Source organism: Nannospalax galili, unplaced genomic scaffold (assembly GCF_000622305.1).
Source record: "Nannospalax galili isolate Female #2095 unplaced genomic scaffold, S.galili_v1.0 scaffold242, whole genome shotgun sequence".
Classification (NCBI taxonomy): Eukaryota; Metazoa; Chordata; class Mammalia; order Rodentia; family Spalacidae; genus Nannospalax; species Nannospalax galili.
In genome coordinates, this window is record NW_008348081.1 from 332,204 (window position 1) to 355,930 (window position 23,727).

General features: G+C 41.8%; 1 protein-coding gene across 1 annotated transcript in view; it reads left to right on the forward strand.

Annotated features, from left to right (window-relative positions):
• Mtmr7 (myotubularin related protein 7) overlaps positions 1 to 23,727 on the forward strand; it is a 114,872-nt gene that overhangs the window by 44,871 nt on the left and 46,274 nt on the right. The window contains exons 5-7 of the mRNA XM_008844512.3: positions 845 to 973; positions 7,949 to 8,083; positions 17,105 to 17,237. Coding sequence (XP_008842734.1) covers positions 845 to 973; positions 7,949 to 8,083; positions 17,105 to 17,237 — 397 coding nt within the window. The remainder of the gene's footprint in view (positions 1 to 844; positions 974 to 7,948; positions 8,084 to 17,104; positions 17,238 to 23,727) is intronic.

The following is a 23,727-nucleotide window of genomic DNA, read 5'->3' on the forward strand; positions in this document are numbered from 1 at the left end:
TAGTATCAGTTTTAGAGATTAGAAAACTAAAGCACTCAGTGTAGTTTGGCTTCCTCAAAGTTATGAAATTACCAACTCAGCCAGGTGCTAAAGTGCTGATTTCTGATTCTAAATTCTAAGACCCTCCAAGGTACTAGCTTCCACTGTAGCCATTGCTGCCAGAAGGAGCAAGTCTTCTCTTACTACCTACAAAATCAACACATTGGAAACACATATAACACTGGTATATTGTGAAGTGTTGGGAAGCACCAGGAAACACTGTCTAGAAATCTTCCTGAGCTGGAGGGCCTGGAAGGAGGCTTCCTGAGGAGAGTGGAATGGGTAGGCTGTGGAAGCATAGAAGAGATCTGAGATCAGGGGCAGAACTGTCCAGAGAGGGCCAAGAAACACACACCGTGTACCAGAGACACAGAGGTAACCTGATGACTAAACTGCTGTGATTGCATTTTAGGAACCTTGTTCCCTCTGTTAGGCTCTCAACCAGATACAGGCAGTTAATGTTTCTTCAGCCATTGTGATGCAGAATTTCAGTTTATACCTTTTTTTGATGAAAGGAATACTCAGTTGTCACTGTCTTGCCCACATAAAGAGCCTTTGGAGAGAAGGGACAGCTCACAAGGACAAGATGTTCATGGCTGCTTCCCTGTCCTTCAGAGTCAGTTCCCAGAATTCACAACACTTCATTTCTCTGAAATGGCTTCAAGGTTCCTTAAAACAGCTTCCTTTGTCACTTGAGAAAAGCCAACAGATACAGCCTATCAGTATGTTGAAATGTAATTTCTTGTGGCAGTTTGCAGAGAATTGCTTCAGTGCCTAAAAATGCCTTTGTATTTTCTCGTGACAGGTTTGTGACTCTTACCCCACTGAACTGTATGTTCCCAAATCAGCCACGGCACACATCATCCTGGGGAGTTCCAAATTCCGGAGCAGACGGCGGTTTCCTGCTCTTTCATACTACTATAAAGATAACCACGTAAGACTTAAAGCAGGCTTTTGTTTCATGCTTTGTGGGTTTTTTTTTTTTTCATCCTAAGAAGGCATTTTTCTAGCTGCTGTCCGCTCTTTGTGTGTGTGTGTGTGTTTGACTTCTTGGTGGTATGTGGATGTCATACACTTGTTGATGGTATGAGACCATTTAACTCTACTTACATCTTAGTTCTCATGTAGATGCTGACCTTCTATGCACATATGGCAATAAAATAATGGGATTGACTCAGACAATACCTAAACATAGCCATCCGTGTGCGTTAAGTGGTCCTCTCTGGATGTGTGCTCTGCCTGTCCTTTCAATGCTGGGTTCCTTTTGTACAGCTATTTTAGAAAAGTCCTTATGCTCCACAGCACATTCTTTTTCTTCATTCTTAGTTTTTTCAGTGGCCATTGTTTTTTAAAATGTTTTTAGTATCTTTCATATAAGAAATCTTTGTTTATCAAGAAAATGGATTTTTTTTTTTTTTTTTTTTTAAAAAAAAGGGTTTTTTTTTTTTTTTTTTTTTTTTTGAAACAGTGTCTACCTGTAGCCCCAGATGGCCTGGAACTGGCTGGGTAAACCAGGCTGACCTGGATCTCAGACATCACAGAGATTTCCCCGCCTCTGCCTCCTGAGTGCTGGGATTAAAGGGGAAGGCTTGTATCACTACGCCTGGCTCTTTTAAGATACTATTCTTGAAAGGTTTGTCTGTTAGCAGATACCAAGCAACAGTGGAAAGATCTGTATTTTCTGTCACATGGACTTCCAGAGGTAGGCAGTGCAGCCTTTGTGTTCTGACCTGTTCCACTCAGTAGTTGGGACCCATGCTGCTTCCACCTCCCTGCTCTGCTACCACTAAGAATTTGGCTCATGTCCACATTGGCGCTAAACATGGCTTAGTACCAGCCGTCACCTCTCCACTCAGAACAGTAGGTGAAGGTGGTTTCATGATGTGCTCTCACTTTTTTGAGGAAGGCTCCAAGAAATGTGACATTTCTGCTCACATCCTATTCATCAGAACTGTACAGGGTAGGCAGGAACATGTAGTCTTGTCGATAGCTGTGTAAATACCTAAAACTTAAAGTTCTTTTTTCCGTGGATGCTTTGAAACAAAATCGGGAGGAATAATAATGGTTTTTGCTATCCACTTCAAAAGTTATTTAGCTCAAACTAGGCAAAAAGTTTGACTTTCATGGTTCATATAGTTTGGTATTTGAAGCCAAGTGATGCTGTAAACAATTGAGGGTGTGTGTGTGTGTGTGTGTGTGTGTATATGTGTGTATACGTAAATGTGCTTATAGTCAGTATAATGTGTGTGTGCGTGTGTGTGCGCACGTGTGTGCGTGTGTGTGTGTGTGTGTGTGTGTGTGTACATAAATGTACTTATAGTTGGGTAGACCAGCAGCTGACAGGTGATAAAGGAGGCTTCTAAAAATATTTTGAGCAATGGTAGCTTTACCAGAGTAAGCAACAGCTTTCTCTGTTTCCTCCTTTGAAAGAAAATTTCATTTAGAGGGATGGATTCAGTCAATTAAAAAAGGATGCCTGGGGGCTGGAGAGATGACTCAGCAGTTAGGATTATTGGTTGTTCTTCTAAAAGATAAGGGTTCGAATCCCAGCACCCACATGGTCGCTAACAACCATCCTTAACTCCAGTTCCAGGGGTTCTGACACCCTCTTCTGTCCTCCACGGGCACTGCACCACATGGGCGTACTTACACATATACAGGCCATACACACATACACATAAAATTTTTTTAAAAAGTAGAAAAGGATGTCTGATCTCATTTGCCTTTGCATTCTTTGCCCTAGTTCTTTTCCTAGCCACGAAATGGAATGTAATGAAGGCTAATATTTGCCTGTTATTTCATTCCAAATACATTTTAGCTTCACAGAAATGGAGCAGTAGTGATACAGGCCAAAGGAAGATAGACTTTTTTTTTTTGATGGTGTTAGTAGGGATATGAGATTTCTTGGTGTTGTACTTTAAATTAGGATGCCAGTAACATTCACATTTTAGAGCATCTACTGATGAAGTGAGAACGTCTAGTGTGGGAAGGAGGATCTTAGGTTATATCAGTAGTAGGGTGGGCAAGGTCTTGAAGCAGTGAGCCCAGGGTCTGTGCTACTCCTTGAAAATATGGAGAAAAAAGAGCTCTTGGGTCATTGTGAGTGTGGTAAGGGACAGAGTACAAGTAGTGCCTCTGAGTGGACTGGCTGTTTAGGAGGTAGACCGCAGAAGCCAGCCTTGCTCTGCTGACCTGGCGCTCTCCTTGCCCCTCCTATGCTTTTCTTGATCTGCAAACCTAAAAATGAACTTTTACAACAGCTAAGTAGGCATGTTATGAAGTCTGCTTTCCTGCATTGAGCTTTAGCTGTTCTTATAAAGGTGTCAGGGTGAAAGAGAGAGATGTTCGTAAACATCACTTCATAGTGTGTCTTGGCGAGGAAATACTGGCTGTGCTTCTATTTTTAACTCCCCCCACCCAACACCCCCCACATACTAACATCTGAAGTGTAGGTGAAATGATGATCAGATTTGTATTTAGTAACAATGCTTGGACTTTAATATCAAGTTCGATTGTATAATTGCTTCTGGCTGAGAGCTTGTCATTAACAGAACTATCATCATTGAATATGAGTTTCTGTAAGTGGAAGCCAGATTGAAGTAGCCAATTAGTTTCCCATGCTCTTGTTGCTCATCATAACCCATCCATACAGCAGGAAGGGCCACATTGAGGTTACAGTGGGGAACAGTGAGTGCCAACCAGGGACTGTGGGAGGCAAGCCTTGGAGCACAGGAGGGTGAGGTCATCCTGGCTCCTGCAGGAGGTATGATTGACTTCTTTACCATGGGCTGATGGGGAGCTGAGACCCCCATATTCTAGTGATCAAGAGTTGCCCCAGTCTGTTGGACAAGAAGACTTGTGTGATGATGACCCTTTTCTATGTAGCAGAGACCTTTGTAGAGCTGTCTAGACTCCCTTTCAGATCAAGCAGCCTTATGGTCACTGTTAGAGATCAAGCAGCCTTATGGTCACTTGTGAATGGAATTCTGCGTCTAGCAGAATTTGTTAGCAAGAATTTCTTTGTTCTTTGATGTTTGCTATTATGTTGTGCCTTTAAAAAAAAGTTATTTTGCTTTAAATTATGTATAATATGGTCTCTTAAATCCACAGCATAAAGTTCTAGAGAGCAGAACTCATAAAAGATTTCCAGGAAGGCAATTTTTTCTTAAGAAAACTACAGACCTTCTTTCTCTCTGTTTATAGTTATTATTTATTGAAGCTAGGCATTGTTACAAAAATGTTACAGTGTTATATTTTAGTGTGACATTTGCATTTAATTATTATGTGTTTTTTTTTTGTTTTTTTTTTTTTTTTAAACAGCGTCTCCCTGGTCCCTGCCTGCCTGGAACTCACTATGTAGACCGGGCTGGCCTCAATCTCACAGAGATCCACCTGCCTCTGCCTCCTGAGGGCTGGGATTAAAGGCCTTTGCTACCACACCTGACTATTACCAGTTTTATATGTGAGAAAATTGAGATTTGGAGAGGACACATAAATTACTCCCGGTCATACAGTGTGAGCAAAACTAGGATTGAAAACCAGAATTTTTGGAATGCTAAGCTTATGTGTATTGTGCTGCCTAACTCATCGTTCAGGGGCTGGGGATGTGACTTAGTTGGTAGATCACTCGTCTAGCATGCACAAAGCACTGGACTTGATCCTCAGCACTGCATAAACCAGTGGGGTATAGTGGTGCACCCTGGAATTCCAGCAGTCAGTAAGTAGGGGTCAAGGGGATCCAAAAGTCCAAGGTCATCCATTACATTGCAAGTTTGAAGCCAGTCTGGACTACATGAAACCCTGCCTCAACACTAAAACCAAACAAACAAATGAGAGGCACCCCTGGTAGTGACCATTGGGGAGACTTGGATGTCTGCTCCCGGTCCCTGGGTGCTGCCAGGTAACGGTAAGACTCTCTTGATGGTCCCTGCCTATGGGGTATGTGTAGGGTCTGCAAAAAAGGATGCAGAGACCACTTTTGTTCTGAACAAAATTGAAAAGTGTGCAAACAAAAGCATGAAGGTAAAGAATTCATTCACAGCACATGGATAGGTCATTTAGAAAATGAACTTCAAAATACCAGAATCTAGACTAATATGTCTAATTCATTTCATAGTACAGCCCATCTAACTTTTCTGACTGAATCTAACACAGCCTAGTGGTAGTTGTCCTTAACTGTTATTTCTTTAACTTTTGATAAAGTGTAGTATAAATCCTGCTCAGAGTTCCTCCAGAGCACAGTGCAAACTCTGGCCTTTTACTTGTTTACCTGGTCAGTACTGGGGTTAAATCTGGGGCTTCATACATACCAGGCAAGTGCTCAACCATTGTACTGTAGCCCCAGTCCTTTTTTAAACCATTTATTTTGACAGAGTCTCACCAAGTTACCCAGGCTGACTGACCTTGAGCTTACTTTGTATTCCAAGCAGTCTTTAAACTTGTGGTCCTCCTGTCTCACTCTCCCATGTAACTGGAATTACAGGCCAATGCCACCCTGCTTGGCTGACTCTGACCCCTGTAAGACCAAAGGAAGCATGGCCATCTGGCAGTTTCTTTCCACCGGACCCTGTTTGCACTTACCCCCCCCCCCCAGTCCTCTTTGACCACTCCTGTTACATCACTTCTGGTCCTAGCTCTAGCTTGATGTCCTACCTTTCCCACATTCTGGCCTGCTGATCACATTTGGTTCACATTTCCTTTACACTGCCCTCCTCAACTGTGAAATCTGGTTATAGGTCCCAGTTTTCTTGAACCACTTTGGTTCTGCTACAAAACCGTTGTAGTTTTTTATTGTGGTGGTTTGAATGAGAATGTCCCATAGGGTCCAAGTATTTGGATATTTTGTCCCCGTTATGGTGCTGTTTTGGGAGGTCTTAGAAGGCATGGCCTGCTGGAAGAAGCATGTCACTGGGGGCGGGCTGACAGAGTTCTTAAGCTTTGCCTGATCTTGAGTTGCGCTCTGCTTCCTGTGCCTGCTTGAAGATGTGAGAGCTTAGCGTCTACTCTGGCCACCTCTGCTGCCATGCCTCCCCAACCTTGATGGACTGTGATTCCCCTGGAACCGTAAACTCAAATAAACTCTTGCTTCTATAAGTTGCTTGGGTCAGTGTTCTATCACAGCAACAGAAAAGTGACTGATAATCACTCATATAGTTGTAGGTTCGGTTACTCCACAGTTCTTGAATTTAAGAGAGGCTTGATGTGGTGATACACGCTTTTAATCTGGCACCCTCAAGGCAGAGGCAGGCAAGTCTAGGAGTTGCAGGTCAGCCTGACTATGGTGAGTTCCAAGCAAGTTTTATTTTGAAGTCTTGTTGCAAAATAAATATAAAAGTAGACTAAGAAAGGGGAAAGAAACCTTGCCTTCTCTAATGAGGAACACTGAATTCATTTTTCTAGAGAATTCATGCTAAGTTTTCCTGGACTGGGTTTTAATGACAAGAAAGTTAGCCCAGTGTGGTAGTGTGTGCCTTTAATCCCAGCACTCGGGAGGCAGAGACAGATGGATCTCTGTGAGATAAAGGACAGCCTGGTCTATGTAAGTGAGTTCCAAGTCAGCTAGGGGCTACAGGGAAACCCTGTTTCAAAAAGACAAATACCACACACAGAGAAATACAGGGAAGCTGAGACAGGACCCAGAGTGGGGGCACCTTTCACGGATAGAACTTTGCATCCGAGCTCCTGAGCAGGTGTGTGAGAGGACTATCTTTAGAAATTCTTCATCCTTGGCCCTCCTAGAGAGGATTCCTTTTCTCCTGACCATTGCTGCCATCACCCTTTTATGCAGTGGATTTATAGAATCAATTTAGATTTATTCAGTCATCTATGTATCTTACTGGGTGATATATGTAATGTAAATGTTAAAATAAAGCCAAACTCATAAAGCTACTTGGCCGCAAATGCTTGAATTTGATAGCTGCATGTTTATCCTAACTTGTTTTTATGACTTGGGGAAAGGTGTACTGTTCTGTTTGGTATCCAGTAGTACAATATCCAGTTATCTGTGGGACTGGGTTCCAGAGTCTTTCTTGGACACTGAAGTGTCATGATGTACAACTCCCTGCTATAACCCTCTTGCATTCTTTAGATCATCTCTTGATTGTTTAAAATACCTAATACAAGGTAAATACTTGTTATGCTATGTTGTTTAGTCAGTGACAAAAGAAATGCATTCAGTACAGACTATGTTTGCTAAATGTATTCAGTACAGACTATGTAGTTTGAATACTTTCGATCCATGGTTGGTTGAAGCCTTGGTTGGTTGAAGCCATGATTGGCTGAACCCACGAATGCAGGACCACCCAATATGGAAAGCTGGCTGTGCTCTGTTGGAAAGGCAGGGTGGGGAAATTGCAGAACACACTAAGGTGGCCTCTGAAAAAGCCCCTTGTTTCTAAATACTATTAGCAAACCTAGCAGTGACCTGGGCTTTCATTACTGTGAGAAATTGACACATAATTGATTTTGGGTATTCATGCTGCTTTTAAATACACTGGTATTAAAAAAAATGATGAAAAGCATGACAGTTTTTTTTTCAACTAGTCTTGTCATTAATACTGTCTCATGAGTTTCAGGAGAGTAGTTATTTATCTTGTATTTCTACTTTCAGCAGCAAAAACTATTAGTGAAAAGGAAAGTATGTTATTTAAATGGATTGAAATTTCAGGATTTGGATCCTATCTAAACATGTTTACACATTCCTAATATCTTACACAGAGAAACTTTTTGTACCTCTTGCCCATGTGGAGGGTTCTTTGACTTGAGTGAAAAACAAACAAATCCTGATTTTCAGAGTCTAATTCCCTTTTCTGAGGTTGGAATGGGGTACACAAGGACCAAGGGCCCCTTGTTCTGGGTCTGTTCCCTAATGGTGTCTGATGGTGCTGTGTTTCTGTGGCCTCTCCTGCAGGCCTCCATCTGCCGGAGCAGCCAGCCCCTCTCTGGCTTCAGTGCCCGGTGCCTGGAGGATGAGCAGATGCTCCAAGCCATCAGGAAAGCCAATCCTGGAAGTGACTTCATTTATGTCGTGGACACACGGCCTAAAGTAAGTGCTACCACCTTCATGAGTCTCTCTGCAGTCCTGGAGATACTCAGGACTCAAGGGAACTCAGGTTGGAAGGGAACCAAGCTAGTAGATACCATCCTGTGCTCTGGTTGCTTCATCTGCAAAGGGTTGTTCCTCTTGGCCCGATGAGGCTGTGGGCAATCCAAGACGCTGCTCACTAGTGCGCCTCAGCTCCTGAAGAGGCTGACTGTGTTGAGTCCACTTTTATTAACTATTTTTTAAGTTATTTTCATTTTATGTGTATGACTGTTTTGCTTGCATATGGGCCAGAGGTAGAACTAAAATTAAAGATGTTTGTTAGCCACTATGTGTGGGTGCTGGGAACAGAACCCGAGTCCTTTGCTAGAGCAACCAGTGCTCTTAACCACTGAGCCATCTCTCCATCCCTCCCTATTTTTTAACATGCTAGGCACAGTGAATGAGTGTGGTTTGATTTTAGAAGTTGCCCCCTAAATATACTCATTTATCATCGTATTTGTGTCTAAGCCGTCTCTTTCTGTTCCAAAAATGTGAAGATTACTGTGGAGCTCCTGTGGTTCAGTTTGTGAGGTATTCAGCTAGACCTTTTCAGATCCTATTTGTAATGATCTACACCCATGATTTGGAAAGGTTGGAAAGGTCTGTACATTGTAAGGTTAAGGGTAAAAACCAGTCACAAAATAAGATGTAGACTATTATGCTTTTGTGCAAATACTATAGGTATATGTTAAATATGTAGAAAAGGATCTGAAAGAATAAACACTAAGCTGTTAAATACCATGGAGAAGGGAATAAGATTTGGGGGACAGAGAACATTCTACTTGTCTACTGTTAGAAAAATATTATTTCATAATAACATATTTACTAATATATTAATTCTCTAATTCCATAGTACCCAGTAGAAAATGATGGAGCTGTTTATCAGGGGGAAGCCAAGTTGATCTTAGACTTTCCTTCTACTCAGCTTCACTTGGTGGTGGAGGAGGTAGTGTTTTAGTGTTTTTTAGTGTTTTTTAAAATTCAGTTTTAGGTACAATACATTTTCTAGAGATACGCATGAAGAATTAGACTCAGTTCTTTCAGAAGTAGTAAAGAAATGGTGTCCTTAGAGGGAGGTGTCAGTGAAGACAGAAGTAAATCATCTTGATGTGCGGTGAATATGTAACACAAAATGTGGACAGCATGAAATATCCATTATTCAGGATTTTGGCATTGTAATCAATGTAGCCTATGCCTGATAAGAAAGATGTCATAAAAACCTATATGTGAATACTTTGGCATTGTAATCAATGTAGCCTATGCCTGATGAGAAAGATGTCATAAAAACCTATATGTGAATACTTATTATTAATCAAATCAAATTTGGTTCCTTCAGTGGATCATTATTCAGCAATAAAAAAGAATGGAGTCTTGTGACATAGAACCTTGTGGATGAACTTCGAAGATGTTAAGTGAGAAAAGCCAGTCACAGGGTAGTCCTTGTTGTAAGATTCCATTTACAGAAAGTGTCCAGGATAAGCAAAAATTCATAATGCCATGTAGTAAACTGACTGGTGCTTAAAGCTATGGAGATGGATGGGAAGAATGGGAGGCGACTGTGAGTGTACAGATTTTTCTTTGGAATGATAGAAATGTTATAAATTTAGGTGATGGTGATAACCATGAAGCATGTGAACATACGAAACACTAACATTCTTTAAATAGTTGAGCTGTAGGACATGAATAAAATTTCAGTGAAGCTATTTAAAAAAGAATAAAGGCATTACAAAGGAAAGAAAAAAAATAGGACTAACCATTCAAGTCAGTTTAAGAAGAGCAGGCACTTACAGGGCTGGAGAGATGGCTCAGCAGTTAAGAGAACTGACTGCTCTTGCAGAGGACCCAGGTTCGGTTCCCAGCACCTACATGTTGGCTAACAACTGCCCATAACTGTAGTTCCAGGGATGGGATCCCGCGCCCTCTTCTGACCTCCACAGACATTGCATGACACAGGTGCACTTACATACACGCAGGCATAACACTCATACATATAAAATAAAAATAACAAAATACTAAAAAAAAAAAGAGTAGGCATGTACAGACCGAGATGGGTATGTATAGATGTGGTCTGTACTCATGGACACTATGAGAATAAGGAACCCAATGCAGTCTTCTTACAGATCCTTAGAACCTGGGTCATTGTCTACCACTCCTCTGAGCCTCATTTTACCAAATACTTCATGTATTAGGTCACTGCTGTGCTGTTCTCCTAGTGCAGGATCATGGCTCTGCTCATGAACAGGTCTCTCTGCTCCTGCTCACAGGGCACTATAGGATTTGCCTGTTTGAAGTAGTGGGAGTTACTCTCTGATGCCAGACAGTACCAGTCATGGAGACTAGCAGACATTATGGCATGGTCACCTCACATCCTCCCAGGTCATACATTTTACTGTTCTCTTTCGATCTGTGCCTTTCTCTCTGACCCGGGGTTCGAGCCCTTTCTTCAGATCCTGATTGCATTCCTTCCTTTTTCCTGTATCTTTTGAGTAAGATAGAGCTGTTTTGAATTTCCTTGTAATTATATATGCTTCTTAGAAGATAAATCCCAGACAAGCTTAAAGAGGGAAGAAAAGACAAGGGCTTGACTAGAGTGGAGACTAGAAAGCTCTTTTTCCAATCCTGCTTTTCCAGCTTTAAATAAAGATAGACAGATTCACCTCCTAATTTAAGAGCCAGTGATCCAAGTTGACTCTGTGTTATGTAAGCCTTGCCTAGAATGTGGCAGCTGCAGGACCAGGCCTATTCCAGATTTAAAACCAATTAGTCCTAAGGATTTGATTCAAAGGGTATATTTAGCACTTAGTGTGTTTATTCTCAGCGATAAGAAGTTTGTCTCTGATCCGTTAAAGAAAATTGGTAGCCCTCTTCCTTGTATTTATTCAGGCACACACACACACTTCTCATGATTTTTAAACTGTTTGAGTCAAGCTTTCATTCTTTTAAAGACCAAGTCTGTGGTTTTTTTTTTTTTTTTTTTTTTGCCCCGGGCTGTGTTAGGTTTCCTGGGTAACTGAGAGACTGAGAGGATGTTTGCCTTGGAAGGTGTGAATGGTGGCACCACAGCCCAAGTCCTACCCCATTTGCTCACTCATTTAATTAAGAAGAGAAAGACTTAGCTGCCCCAGGCTGTGTTAGGTTTCCTGGGTAACTGAGAGACTGAGAGGATGTTTGCCTTGGAAGGTGTGAATGGTGGCACCACAGCCCAAGTCCTACCCCATTTGCTCACTCATTTAATTAAGAAGAGAAAGACTTAGTGGGCAGCACAAAGGACCTTGATCCTTGGCTTTTGAGCAGGGCCAACCCATCTAAGAGCTTCACTTTCTGTCTCTTCAGATGAAAGCCTTCTGCATTGCTTACTGACCTGAGAGTGAAGGGGTACAAAGGCAGTGCTGTCCTCAAGCTTGTATGGAAAAGGATCTGACCTTGGCGCATGTGCTCCATGCATTAAGAAAATGTGAAAAAGTGTCAGAGCAATATTAGTTGAGTTATAAAAATGAGGACTATTTCATTTTTATCTCAGCCTTGCTCATGACTTTATCAAATGTTTTGGTTCTTTTCTAAGCTTCTAGAAATAACAGGTGCTTTCTCGTTTAGTTCATTATAAAGATTCTGTAGATTAGGAGATTGTTTTTTTCTTTTCTTGGGTAAGGGATTAGGTTTAAAGAGGTTAAGTAATTTGCCCAAGACCATATAATTTAGGGCTGAGGCACATTTGAATACAGACTTAACTGACTCAAAAGCTCTTCTTGTTTAAAAAAATATCACTAGTGGACCTCTCCCGACTTCAGGGCTCAAGAGGGTTTCCACCTCAATTGAGCATACACTCAGTGAAAGCAGAGACACAGAGCTGAAGAGGTAGCCCCAAGCTCAGCCAAAGTCAGCTCATGGCCAGAGGAGCTCAGGGGGCTCTGAGCTGCCCACAGAATACCTGCCACTGTGGAGGAAGTGTTGAGCCATGAAGGGAAGGGGGAAAGTTGAGGCTTTTACCTGCCTCGGTAGGGGCTTGACCTTGCATCCTGCTCCACTGTCAAAAATTCCTTTGTGGTTGTTGCCTTGACTTCCCCATGTCAGTGATTATTTTATTGAGTAACAGGAAGTCACCATGGGCTGTTTCTTCCTCTGGAGTTGGTGATGAGGTGGTGTCTGTGCACTGAATCTCAAGAAGGTGGCATCTGAGAAATACAGCTGTGAAGATTAAAACTGCTTGAAAGACTTGAACCTGGGATCTTCAGGCTTGGTCAGATGTGCATGGGCCTGCAGATGGCGATCAGCAAAGGAAGGAGAATGTGAGACAGCTGTGTATAGCTACAGGAGGAGCAGTCTGCACATCTGCTTTTTGTCAGTGCAAGGATCGAGGAATGCCCTTTGAGTTAGGTTGGACCTGAACCATCTTGCTAAAACCTTGCTAAGACAGCTTACATACTGAGGGTCCCCAGCTGCGAGAGACGGGGGAATGGAGGAGGTTTATGCCATGATGGAGTCCATATGAATGAAATGTGTACTTCCTACCTCCAGGAACCCACATGTGTCTTAGGAGAGTCAGCGTTTTAATACCTATGCTGTAGAAGTTGGAGATGGCCTGTTAGTATTAATCAGAGAGGTGTGCCAACCAATGAGTGCCTGTGCCAACCAATGAGTGCCTGTGCCACTTCCTATCGGCTACACGGAACAGATGAGCCTGGAAGAAATAGCGGAGGGAAAAGTCCCAGAGCAAAGTGCTCAGCAGACCAAATATCCAGTAAAGGAGGAAACAGACCATTTTTGCATTAAGCTGGTTAGAGATTTCCTACCTGGTTTTAATCCTAAATCTATTAAAATCTGCCCAAGATGTCCTAAGTGGTGAAACAGATTTTGACTAGATCAGCTATAGACAGTAGTTGCGTGGAATAAACATCTCATATTCCCATGTCTGTGCTGCAGTTAAGGTTAGCAAGTCGTAGCTGGAGAAAGGGACCACCATTTGACCATGTGTGTTAGGCCAGTTCTGCCAAGGTCAAATTCTGCTATGGTCTTCTCTTCAGCATTGTCAGATCAGGCCTTGTCCTAAGACAGGCATAAAATGTAACTGATAAGGTCTTAGATCCCAGCACTATGATAGTGACGAGGACTGGACTTCCTTCATCTTGATCTCAAGATGAACATTCACTGAGTTTTCATAGGTGTGATTGAACCAGGATGGTAAAGAATCATTCGTTTATCTAGTCACATATCCATTGGTCAGTCAGTCATTAAGTCTCCTTTGAGTATGTGTGCTGGGTTGGGAAGGGTGTGGCCTCCACCTCCCTCCTTGCTTCATCTAGAATAGTCTCTACACCCTCCCCAGTAAACCCAGCTCCAGCTTGCACACTTTCCTCAGTCTGCAGGGTTGCTCTGGATTCCAACTCTTGCCATGGTGGCTGCTGTTCACTCGGCTCCTCCCAGTTCTGGTGGGGATTGTCTGCTACCGTTTGACACCATTCACTTTCCCTTGCATATTCAGTTATGAATGTAAGAAAACAAGAACAGCTTCTTATGCATCTTTTTATTCCAACCAGTGCCTTTTTTGTTTCTTTTATGGGCATCATCTGGACTGAAGATGGTGACATCAGGTAGCCAAGTGTTAAGCAACAAGGTAGATTTTCCAGCCCCTCCTTTCCATTTGTCTGTTTCATAAGCAGAAATGAAAACTGGAATTCACTTATCTCTCCCACTTGTCTACTTAGGAATTTTTGGGATCTGAGGTCAATACCTTTTTATTAGATTATAAAATTATCTCAGCCAAAGGAGCCCCATAAGACTTACTAATAGTGATTTGTTGATATAAGGCACACACATCCATCCATTCATCTGCCATCTATCAAAGCAAACCTAGAGTAGACTTTTGAATGTTGAGTAATGCTAAATCTGTCTCCTGCTTAAGTTCAACTTTAAAGCACATTATCATGATAAACCCATAAAATAACTGGAGCTCCTGAAAAATTGCCCTTTGCATGGGAGATTAAATACTGCCACCTTCTGTATACGATGTGAAGTACACTTGACTTTCAAGTGTTTGCTCCTGCGTGTTAAAGAAGACTGCTAACTAGTTCTCCCATCATAGCTTATTAACAATTTAACAGTGTGAGCATATGTTACATATTACAAAATTACAAGTATTGTAAAGCATTCATAATAGTGATAGTCTCTACTTTTTACATATTACACATTTTTAGAAGAGGATGGTGCTGTGGCAGCAAGGCTTATTATTCAGAGAGAACAAGTATCAAGTTCATGTAACATAGGCTTCTTGCATGGATTCTCTTAATTGTTGTGTTTTATGAAGTGTGTTATAAAGGATTAACTTTGAAAATTAGGCTTTGAAAATAATTATATAAAACAATTTTTGTAGTACATAGTTTCAGAAGAATAAGTTTATGAATAATTTCTGGGGAAAATGCCTTAAAATATTTGAACTTTTTATTTAGGTTTTTGAGAATTTCATGCAATGTATTTTGATCATTCACACTGCTCCCAAACCCACCCAGGTCTGCCTATCACTTCTCTACCCATCCATTGAGTTCAGTTTGTGCTGTCCATGTGCTGTTGGCTGTGTAACCATCCTCTAGAGTGGGGTTGACTGCAGAGTCTTAAAGGAAACTTACTCCATCTCCCTGCAGTCATCAGTTGCCAATAGCTCCTCAGCTAAGGGGGGATATGCCCACCTCCTCTCTCCAGACTGGGATTTTGTTTGCTTTGGGCTTATGCAAGCTTTGGGCATGCTGTCACAACCACTGTGAATTCATACGCATATCTGCCTTGTTGGGCCTAGAAAATATGGTTTCCTTGTAGTTATCCACCACTTTTGGCTCATCTAATCTTCTGCCCCTTCCTCAGTGATCCCTGAACCTTGGGAGGAGAGGGTGTCCCATTTAGTTATGAATGTTTTAAAGAATGAACATACAGTGTCCCTTAAAACATATTATCTTTCTTAAAGGTAAAACTTTTGTTCTTATAGCCTACTGATCTGCTCTTGTAGACTGGGAACAGTCTCCCAAGGGGTTGATATTCCCCAGCTGATGTTACACAAGTGGAACTCAGGAACAGGGTTGCTCTTGAAGCAGGAGTTCCTATGCAGTGCTAGTTCTATATTTTTCCATAATTTTGTTGTTCTTAATGAACATACATAAACATAAATATGTCAGTAAGTTTATGCATTAAAATCATGCTTATAGGAATATTGTGTGTGTGTGCGTGCGTGTGTGTGTGTGAGAGAGAGAGAGAGAGAGAGATACCAATCTATATCCTCAGAGAGAGAGAGAGAGAGAGAGAGAGAGAGAGAGAGAGAGAGATTAATCTATATCTTCTGTGCCTGGTTGCAGTTCAGGGCATGAATACCATAATATAACCATTTTTTTCTCTCTTGAGATATTCTTGGGCTTGGAATTTTTTCTATTATATAAAAGAAATCACAACAAATATTGTTGGCTGTCATGTGCTGATACTTTTATTTTGTGAGGTTTTTCCAGAGTATGGGATCTTAGTCAAAGAACATAACGTGTTTTTAACTTAATTTAACACTTAGCTATTTGAAGTAGTATTTCACATAACACTCTTAAAAACAGATTTCCCCTTGCCGTCGTCATGGTTCTCTGCCTGGGCTCGTCCTCTGCCTCTGTGACCTGAGGAAGAGAATGGCCAGTGAACATTGTTTCTGCCAGCCTGCCTAGTCAAATAGCAAGAGAGGCGCATTAGCAGGTGTATGTCCATGCGGAAAATCTCTGAATTTCCTGGATAAGGCAGGACTTATCTGCTCCTTGATTTTACTATATAGGGTTAGGGCAGAGTTGGGGCTTAATAAATTTCTTCAGAGTCCATTAGCATTAAACCCAATTTGCATTGAACTTCCAGTTTGGTGGGGTTTTTAAAAATATTTTATCTATTATTTTTATTTTATGTGTATGTGTGTGTTACCTCTATGTAGGTAAGTGCACCCGTGTCATGCAATGCCTGTGGAGGACAGAAGAGACTGTTGGATCCCCTGGAACTGGAGTTATGGACAGTTGTTAGCTGCCATGTGGGTGCTGGGATTCGAACTCAGGTCTTCTGCAAGAGCAACCAGTGTTCTTAACCACTGAGCCATCTCTCCAGCCCCCAAGAAACTTCCAATTTAAAAAAAAATTATTTTATTTTTTGTGTGTGAGTGTATTGCCTTGCATGTATTTAAGCGCACCTGTGTTGTGCAATGTCCACAGAGGCCAGAAGAGGGCGTAAGATCCCCTGGAACTGGTGTTAACAGACAGTTGTTAGCTGCCATGTGGGTGCTGGGAATGGAACCTGGGTCACCTGGAACAATAGCCAGTGGTCTTAACCACTGAGCCATCTCTTCAGCCCTCTGAACTTCCAACTTTTTGTCTCTAAAATTAAAGTTTTGATTATGAAAGTGGCAAAAAAGCCCATACATTAGACATTTAAGTAGGGTAGGTGGAGATGGAGCCTGACCCTGCATTCTCTCTTCATTTTGTTTCATAATTTAGTAATTCTTGCTCAAGGTTTAATTGTGCAAATTAGAAAGATAAAACCATTCCTACCTGGTAACATGTTTATTGTTGCTTGCATACTGGTAGGTAATTCAATGTACAGAGCCGTATTGACAACTGTCTCTGTGGATATTCTTCTACCAACCAGCAAGTTCTAATGTATGGGATTAAACTGGAACAAAGTGACTCTGCCACAGAATTCCACATTGATTCAGCATCTCTGGCAGGCAACCAGCAGAGGTGTCTCCAGTAGATTTTATAGAACACGTCCCAGCTAAGAAAATGTTAGCCAAGCTAGCACATGGATGCTGTTGGATATGAGCTAAGTGTTTGTGCCTAGAACTATGCAGGCCAGTGCAGTGCCCCAGGATTTAGACCATATTATGTCTGCACATCTTTGTAATGTTTCTATGTGTTCATAAAATGTGTTGGTCAGTCCGTGTTCTGAATGTAATTGGTGACTGTTCTGTTTTGCTGCCCACTGCAGCTTAATGCAATGGCAAATCGTGCTGCAGGGAAAGGCTATGAGAATGAAGACAATTATTCCAATATCAAGTTTCAGTTTATCGGAATAGAGAACATCCATGTCATGAGGAACAGTCTGCAGAAAATGCTGGAAGGTAAACCATTTTGTTATGAACAGTGTTAAAAAAAAATATTTATTTTGATGCCAAAATGAAATAAGATAGTATTTTTATTTTACAATTGTTTCTTTTCCAGTGATGCTGTTACATAAGTGTGATAAGTTGGGGAAATACCATGTTGCAATGATTCTTTAAACATTTAGAAGCTTTTTCATTTCACTCCAGTAGTAGCAGTCAAAGACTTTCCCCTGGTACTTAATATCTGAGATGGAACTCTCCCTCCCTCCCTCCCTCCCTCCCTCCCTCTCTCTCTCCTTCTGTAGTCATTTGTAAAGAACATAATCCTACCTTTAAAGTAATAGCCGGTGTTCTTAGGTGGACATCAGGTTCATAAACTGTCCCCATGTTCCTTAATGGCCTTTACTACATGGGAAGGTATGGAAGGTCCTCATCTTCATGTCTAAATGTCAGCAACTACTGCATATATATCCCCATCCTAACAGCAGTGAGCACCATGAAACACATACACAAGAACTTAACATGTTCATGTGGAGAGAAAGCTAAAAGATGGATTATATGATACAAACAGTTGCTCCTCTATCCATGTGGTCATTAGCAGAAATTCTGCATTTCAAGCAGAACTGCAGCCTCTTACTGTGTATGCTCCTCAGGATCATAAAGGCCCATGAAGGAATCTTGCTACAGTCCACTACTCCTGGTTCTAGGGGCAACTGAAAAAGAGGAGGGTGCTGGAGCCATAGTGTCATGCCTTGCCTATGAACACTGGAAAAGCGGTTCTGAGGACAGTGTGGAGAGATGGCGCTGAGTGCTAGGGAAGTGGGCTGTCTCAGTAGGAAATGTAGAGTCTGAGGTAAAGAGGGACAAAGAAGGAACAAATTGCTTTTTCTGGGACTGCACATTTGCTCTAAGTTGCATATACGTTCTCTGTTTAATCAACACAACACAGTGTTGTAAGACCCTCATGGTTGGACTGGAGAAAGTGCCACAGAGAGGCCTGATTTCTATTCTTTTTCATGGACCCCCTGGTGTACCTGTCATTGTGAAACTTTGAACACATCAGTTCACTTCTCTAGGGCTCTGTTGCCTACAGTAAAATGAGAAGATTCCATTAATAATCTCTATAGTTTCCACATAAGAAATTTTGATACCCTTGGTTGCAAACACTGAAAACTGAGCATTTGAAGGCTAGGGGGCTAGCTCAGTGATACAGCATTATCTCCTGTGTGTGAGGCCTTGGGTTCAGTTTGCAGCACTAGAAAAAGTAAAAGAGCATTTGTATAGTTAGAAGCAACCTTTTCCTGCATCTGGCGAAAAAAATTACAGGCCCATCGTGATCTCCATCTTATTTTGACACAGGGTTTTGCTGTCTCTTAGGTCACAGATATAATACTCTTGGCATGAGTATTTGAGTTTCTTAAGCACATAGAAATTTTCATCACTGTCCTTTCTATAAATAGTGCTTTTGCCTGTAGGAAAATTGGGGCTAGTGTATTTCTGTTGTTGAAAGACAATCTAACTTTGGTATGAGAAGTGTTCATTATTGTTGGAATCATTAGAAAAATTTCATGTTAGCTTTATAATTCAAGAACATAATTTTCTTTTGTGCAGAAAGTTGGCCCCAGGAGTGCTCATAGCATAGGCCTCTGACCTTAGTTTCTAAATTACCATTTATTTGGTTTCACACCCTCACCTTGCTGCTATTTCTTGAGGACAGGCAAACTGCTCAGGTTCCGGAAGTCAGCTGTTTGTTAAGGAATCATGGTACTTACTACCTTATAACCCTTCTGACTGTGTATGTAATGCAGTAAGCAAGGACAGCTTTCTGGATGCCTCTCAGGGGTCTTGACCAGTGTTTGACTATCTGTTTTTCCTGAGTAAATTATAAACCACCAGCAGAGGCTCAGCCGATGAAGTGATGCAATCAGACCCACCTTCCCAGGGGTTTCTTCTTCAAACAGCGGTCCTTGGCGTCACACACTGTAATGCAGGGCTGACGAAGTTCACTCACGACACTTATTTCTTCAAATAAGAACAGATTCTAAATAATGGAAAGTTCTGGCTGCCTGTGTCTAGATGGTTCTTTCTGGGAGTGGGAACTTCAGGATGTTTCATCAGAAACAGAAATGTAGGGTCAAGTTCACACCTTCTGTAGGTCCTACCGTAGAGGTCAGTGTATGCCAGTTTTAACTTTGACCTAGAGGTTCAAAACCAAACTTTTGTCTTCCTACCCATTAACTAGATGAAGTGGTTATGTTTTTGATGTGTAGCAGTTTTGTAATTAAAGTGCTTTTCAATCATACAGACAGTGGACTTCCTCTCAAAGAGAAAAAGAACAATTTTTCTTTTTTATAAAAATGGCTGATAGAAGAGTCTAGAACAGGCTTCTCTTAAGGCCAAGGGCCTTGCTTTACCATTAGTGGTGGAGCTTCCACCTTGTATGTGTCTTCTGTTTGGGGCAGGAATCAGCAGAGCATGGGCAGGTGTACTTGGAACCTGTCTCAGATCTCAGCTTGGCAGGGAGGTGCTCTGGCAGGATACCTCTCAGTACCACTGTCCCATTAAAGGGCTTTGCGGAAAGGTGTGACAGAGATGGCATTTTTTTATTTATAGCTAACATGCCATTTTTGGATGGTCCCTAGACATTTTGCTTTCTCCCCACTGTCAGTTTTGTGCTTGCATTCCATATGGACCTTGTATTGCTGGCTACTTTGTATCTTTCTGCTGACCACTTACTCATTAAGTTAAAAATGAGCAACCATGAGATATTGCTGCTGCTGCTGGTACCTGGTGGTGGTAGTGATGGTGGTGGTGATGATGGTAATGGTGGTGGTGATGGTGGTGGTGATGGTGGTGGTGTTGGTAATGGTGATGGTGGTGATGGTGGTGGTGGTGATGATGGAGGTGGTGGTGGTAGTGGTGGTATTGCTGTTGCTGATGCTACTGCTCCTCCTTCTCATCTTCTTCCCCTCCTCCCTCCCTGTCCCCCTCTCTCCCTCCCTCCCTCCCTCCCTTCCTCCTCCCCCTCCTATTCTTTCTCTTCTTCTGCCTTTCTTTTTGTTGGAAGACAGGGTCTCACTGTGTAGCTCAGTCTGGCCTCAAACTAGATGTCCTCATACTTGAGCCTCCTGAGTGCTGGCTTTATAGGCGTTCAAGTATTTTCACTTAAATGATTGCATTTGATTTTCACAGCAATATTCTATAGTACATGGCATTTTTACAGTGTAAATAAAGAATGAGAATCTCTGAGAGGTTAGACTATTTAATTAAAGACACTTTTGAGAGTTAAAGCAGAAAGTTGAAACAATCATAAAAGCACTTAAATTTTCCCTAGTCACTGAAGAAATGGAAGTTAAAATAAAAAATTGAAATATCCAACACTGAAAAGAATGTTGTAAAATTAGTTCTGGTATTTCTAGTGTCATTTAAATTGACTTAGAGAGGGAGAGAGATTACATTTTGCTCAGAGATAAATAATTTCCTACCAGATTTCCTCCTATGGACTAATCCAAAGTATAGTTTCAAACACTAGACACATGCATGCCCACACGGATAGTAGTGTTTCATTTATAATAGCAGAATATTGGAAGCCAGATATTATGGCCAATAATTGTAAACTACATAAATAATTTTACTCCACTTCCTTGACAGAAAATTTTACACCCAATAAAAACAAATATGAAGAATATGTATTAGCATAGGATAATGTAGGCAACATACATACAAAATTAAGTTATAACAGTATATGCCTACTCTTATTCACTATACAGTAAGTCATATGTTTCAAGAAAGACTAGGAGTGAATTCTGGAATGATCATTAAATTAGCAACAGTGATGATGGATGCTGTTTTTCTTTATCCCTCTTTGTTTACCAAGTATATGCGACGGTTGGTAAAGTACATTTCTTTTAACAATACACATAATCTCACAGTTTATGTGGCTCAGGATTCTAAATGTGTTTTTTGTGTGGTTGTGGACTAGATTCTTTTTGAGGGTCTTGTAAGGCTGCAGAGTGTCACCTGGGCTGTGTTCTCATCAGGAGGGCTCAGATGGGGAAGAATCTTCTTCTATACCCATTCAGCTGTTGGTAGAAGTCAATTCAGGCTCCTACACTTTGTTGGTTGGAGGCAACTTTCAGGTCCTGCAGATACCACAGATTTGCTACATGGACTTATATATAAACTAGTGACATGGGACACTTTGATTCTTCAGGCCACTATAAGTACTTCTCTCCAGTTCAAGAATCTAGTATTTTATAGTTTGAAATAAGACAAAAAGAAAAAAAAAAAAACCCATAAAAAACCCAGCTTTTGGGAGACAAAGACAGGAGCGTGAGCAAGCTGACTAATGGCCAGCTCCAGGGTCAGAGAGAGACCTTACCTCAATATATAAGGAGGAGTGACCAAAGAAGATGCCTGATGTCAGCCTCTGGCTTCTACAGTGTGCATATGCATGCACATGTACAGGCATGTATTACCCCCCCTCATGCATACAAACAAGCAAAACGGATCCTTCTCAGTATCACATAACAAGAACACCTGAACCAAGTGCTTCCCATTATGTTACCATGATCCTTGTTTTGTGGTTCACAGAAAACTGTTTTACATAGTAATTATGACATCTAAGTACTTGACTCTGGAATTTTAAAGATGTATTTAAGTACCCTAACAGTGATCACGTGTATCTGGCTCTCATTACTCTCATTTTACAGATGAGAAAATTGAGGCACAGAGGCCAAGCAGCTTGCGTGGGTTCATAATGCTAAGTTGTTGAAACAAGACTTTCAGCTCATTAGCATAAATCCAATGTCACACTCTTAGGCATACCCAGTTTCTCTGCCTCTATAGGACAATGTGTCAATGTAGAAAGCAGTTCTCACTTCATATGTATGTAAGGTGATGTAAATGATGTATTTTCCTTGCTTAATTGTTAGCGTACTAAAAAGATTCTTCACAGACTATCAAGTGCTTTCTGTTGCAAGGTGCATAATACTTTCTCTTGGCAAGCAATAATGTAAGCACTGGGTAAAATGGACAGATTGATTCAGTCAGCCAAGTAAGTATATGATAAATCTTGAACCTTCCTACTGGTAAAATTTCTTAATTTCCTATCCAAAAGACTATTTTCAGAGACACTTAAGTGCTTGCCCTTTGTCCACTTAGTTTAGGAGAAGTGCATCAAAAATAATTAACAAAGTTAAACTCAGCAAGTTGTTGCATAGAGATAGATACTAACCTCAGCCTGACAGCAGATCAATGGAAAGAGGGCCTAGAAGAAATGGATCGAAGGCTTGTGTCAACTCAGCCATTTGGGCAGTAGCTAGGGAAGTGCTGTTTTGAAGGGAGACCAGTGGAGTCACCTTACTGGATCGAAGTGTGTTTGGGTCACTGTGAGATGTGGGCATAGACCATGGGACCTTTTTCATAGCCAAATCAGTGGGACCTAGAGAGCGTGTTCTGTATGGACATTGCTTCTCAGAATTTATCACCATGGCATGGTTTCCACATTGAAAACCCAGATTTTCAGCTCAATTATTTGCTGGCTGTGCTATCATGAATAGTTAACCTCTTCAAGTCACTCTAATCTCAGTGGGGAACTAAGTGGGGTCACACAGAAGTAGTAGTTCTAAGCCTTTGAAATGAGTGTTTTTCTGAGCCAAGCTCTGTCCTGTCAAAATTTGCTTGTTGTCATTGCCTGGCCACTGGGAGAGGAAAAAATGTATCAAGGGCGTATACCCTCTTTGTGATATTGTGTAAGGAGTTAGAATTTTACTAGGTGTTGCAGGTTCTCCTCAGGCTAGCTGTGAAGACCCTAACCTGGATCGGGTCCCCTGCCGATTAGGGGGGGCAAGAGGCGTGGAGCCACAACACAGAGACCCCGGGAGTCGGTTAGAAGCAAGCACTAGGCGAGGTGCTGCAGGCTCGTTTAGTGCAGGAGGGGGCAGGCTTTATATTTCTCTTTTCTCCACCCCCAAGTCCCTTTAGTCAGCGTATCGTTTTCTGATTGGTCTGTGCCACACAGTCTGTCAGCAGTCACTGGGCTCGCGAGCAGGGTATGGAGCAGGGTATTATGGAGGCGTGGGCTCCTTTTGGAAGGGAAGTGAATTCTCGCTGAATCCCAGGGCTCTGAGTCCGTGCCATCTTGGAAGGCCTCATGCTACATTTCCACCCTTTTTCTTTAAAAATGACTGTCCAGCAAGAGCCTGTAGGCAGCTCTGCCTCGGGATGAATCCAGGATCATGGACTGTGCCTGTCTTAGGTTGTCCTGTTCTGGCATGAACCTTACCCGTCATTGGAGCATGGGCATACACGTCCATATCCTGGCTTAGGTCGATTCAGCCCAACAGGATCTTACCCGTCATTGACTACCAGCCCTCCAAGGGGTATCATCCCGGGGGATCAGTTGATGTGGGGAATTATCTGTAGGCAGCCTCACACATCTGTGTGAGCCAAGTCTCTTGGGCTGCATAGGGTGGGTTGAAATCATCTTCGTGTATTGCTCTGATGA